The 855-nt window shown below is 64.9% G+C and overlaps 1 protein-coding gene across 1 annotated transcript in view; it reads right to left on the minus strand.

Annotated features, from left to right (window-relative positions):
* ZNF395 (zinc finger protein 395) overlaps positions 1-855 on the minus strand; it is a 14,225-nt gene that overhangs the window by 4,915 nt on the left and 8,455 nt on the right. Inside the window, exons 5-6 of the mRNA XM_021716823.1 lie at positions 574-675; positions 396-496 (exon numbers count right to left, since the gene is read on the minus strand). Coding sequence (XP_021572498.1) covers positions 396-496; positions 574-675 — 203 coding nt within the window. The remainder of the gene's footprint in view (positions 1-395; positions 497-573; positions 676-855) is intronic.

Below are 855 nucleotides of genomic sequence, written 5' to 3' on the forward strand. Positions count from 1 at the left end.
CCGCCGCCGGCCACAGGGCGACGTGCCGGCTGCCACAGGACCTGTTTTCCTTGGCACCTGAGGCCTGTGCTCTCCCGGAGCGGGCGCCGAGCCCTCCTCCGGCAAGGGGCATTCCGGCTCCGAGTGCTACCCTGAGTCCTCCCTGGGCACCACCTGCCTGCAGCCACGCTCTCGCCCCAGGGCTGTGAGTCAGATCCTGCCGCGAGCTGTCTGCACGCTCACGGACACCCGACTCCGGAGGGGAAGCCGGCGCCGGGCTCGCCCACGACCCATCTTGGCAGCGGGCTCTCACCAGCGACTGGGCCAAACGACCCTGGCTCTACCCAGAACCAAAGCATCTTGCTTCCGCCGGTGAGGTGAGAAGGCACATCCACGAGATGGACAGAGCTCCCCACCCGTCCACAGCAGCAGCGTGCACCAGGGCGTCCTTCCGCCCGTGGCCGGGGATACCAGGTGGTGTTCTCAGCAAGCCCCTTCCCTGAAAGCCTTCTCTGGGCTGTGGGTCCCGGGAATTACCAGAGGGGAGGGACACGGGAACGGCCCCCATGGCCACAGGCCCGGGCCCCACACCTACCCCAGGTGCAGGGCTTTGATGTGCCGCTTGATGCCCACAATGGAGCGCACGACTTTGCCACAGTTTGGCCACAGGCACTTGTACATCACCTTCACGGAGTTCTGCGGGCCAGAGAGACGGGGTGAGCGGGAGACGGCTGTCTCCTCATCGCTCCCTCACCCCTACAGCGGGGACTTGAGCTGGCTGCTTCAAAGAAGGAAAAAAGTCAAGAAGGCTGGAATTGTGTTCTGTGCCTCGCTATCAGGAAGAAGGAAGAAAGCAGGAAAGGGGAGGGGGAGGGG

The sequence above is a fragment of the Carlito syrichta genome, unplaced genomic scaffold (assembly GCF_000164805.1).
Source record: "Carlito syrichta isolate Samal-C Ts95f unplaced genomic scaffold, Tarsius_syrichta-2.0.1 Scaffold308976, whole genome shotgun sequence".
Lineage (NCBI taxonomy): Eukaryota > Metazoa > Chordata > Mammalia > Primates > Tarsiidae > Carlito > Carlito syrichta.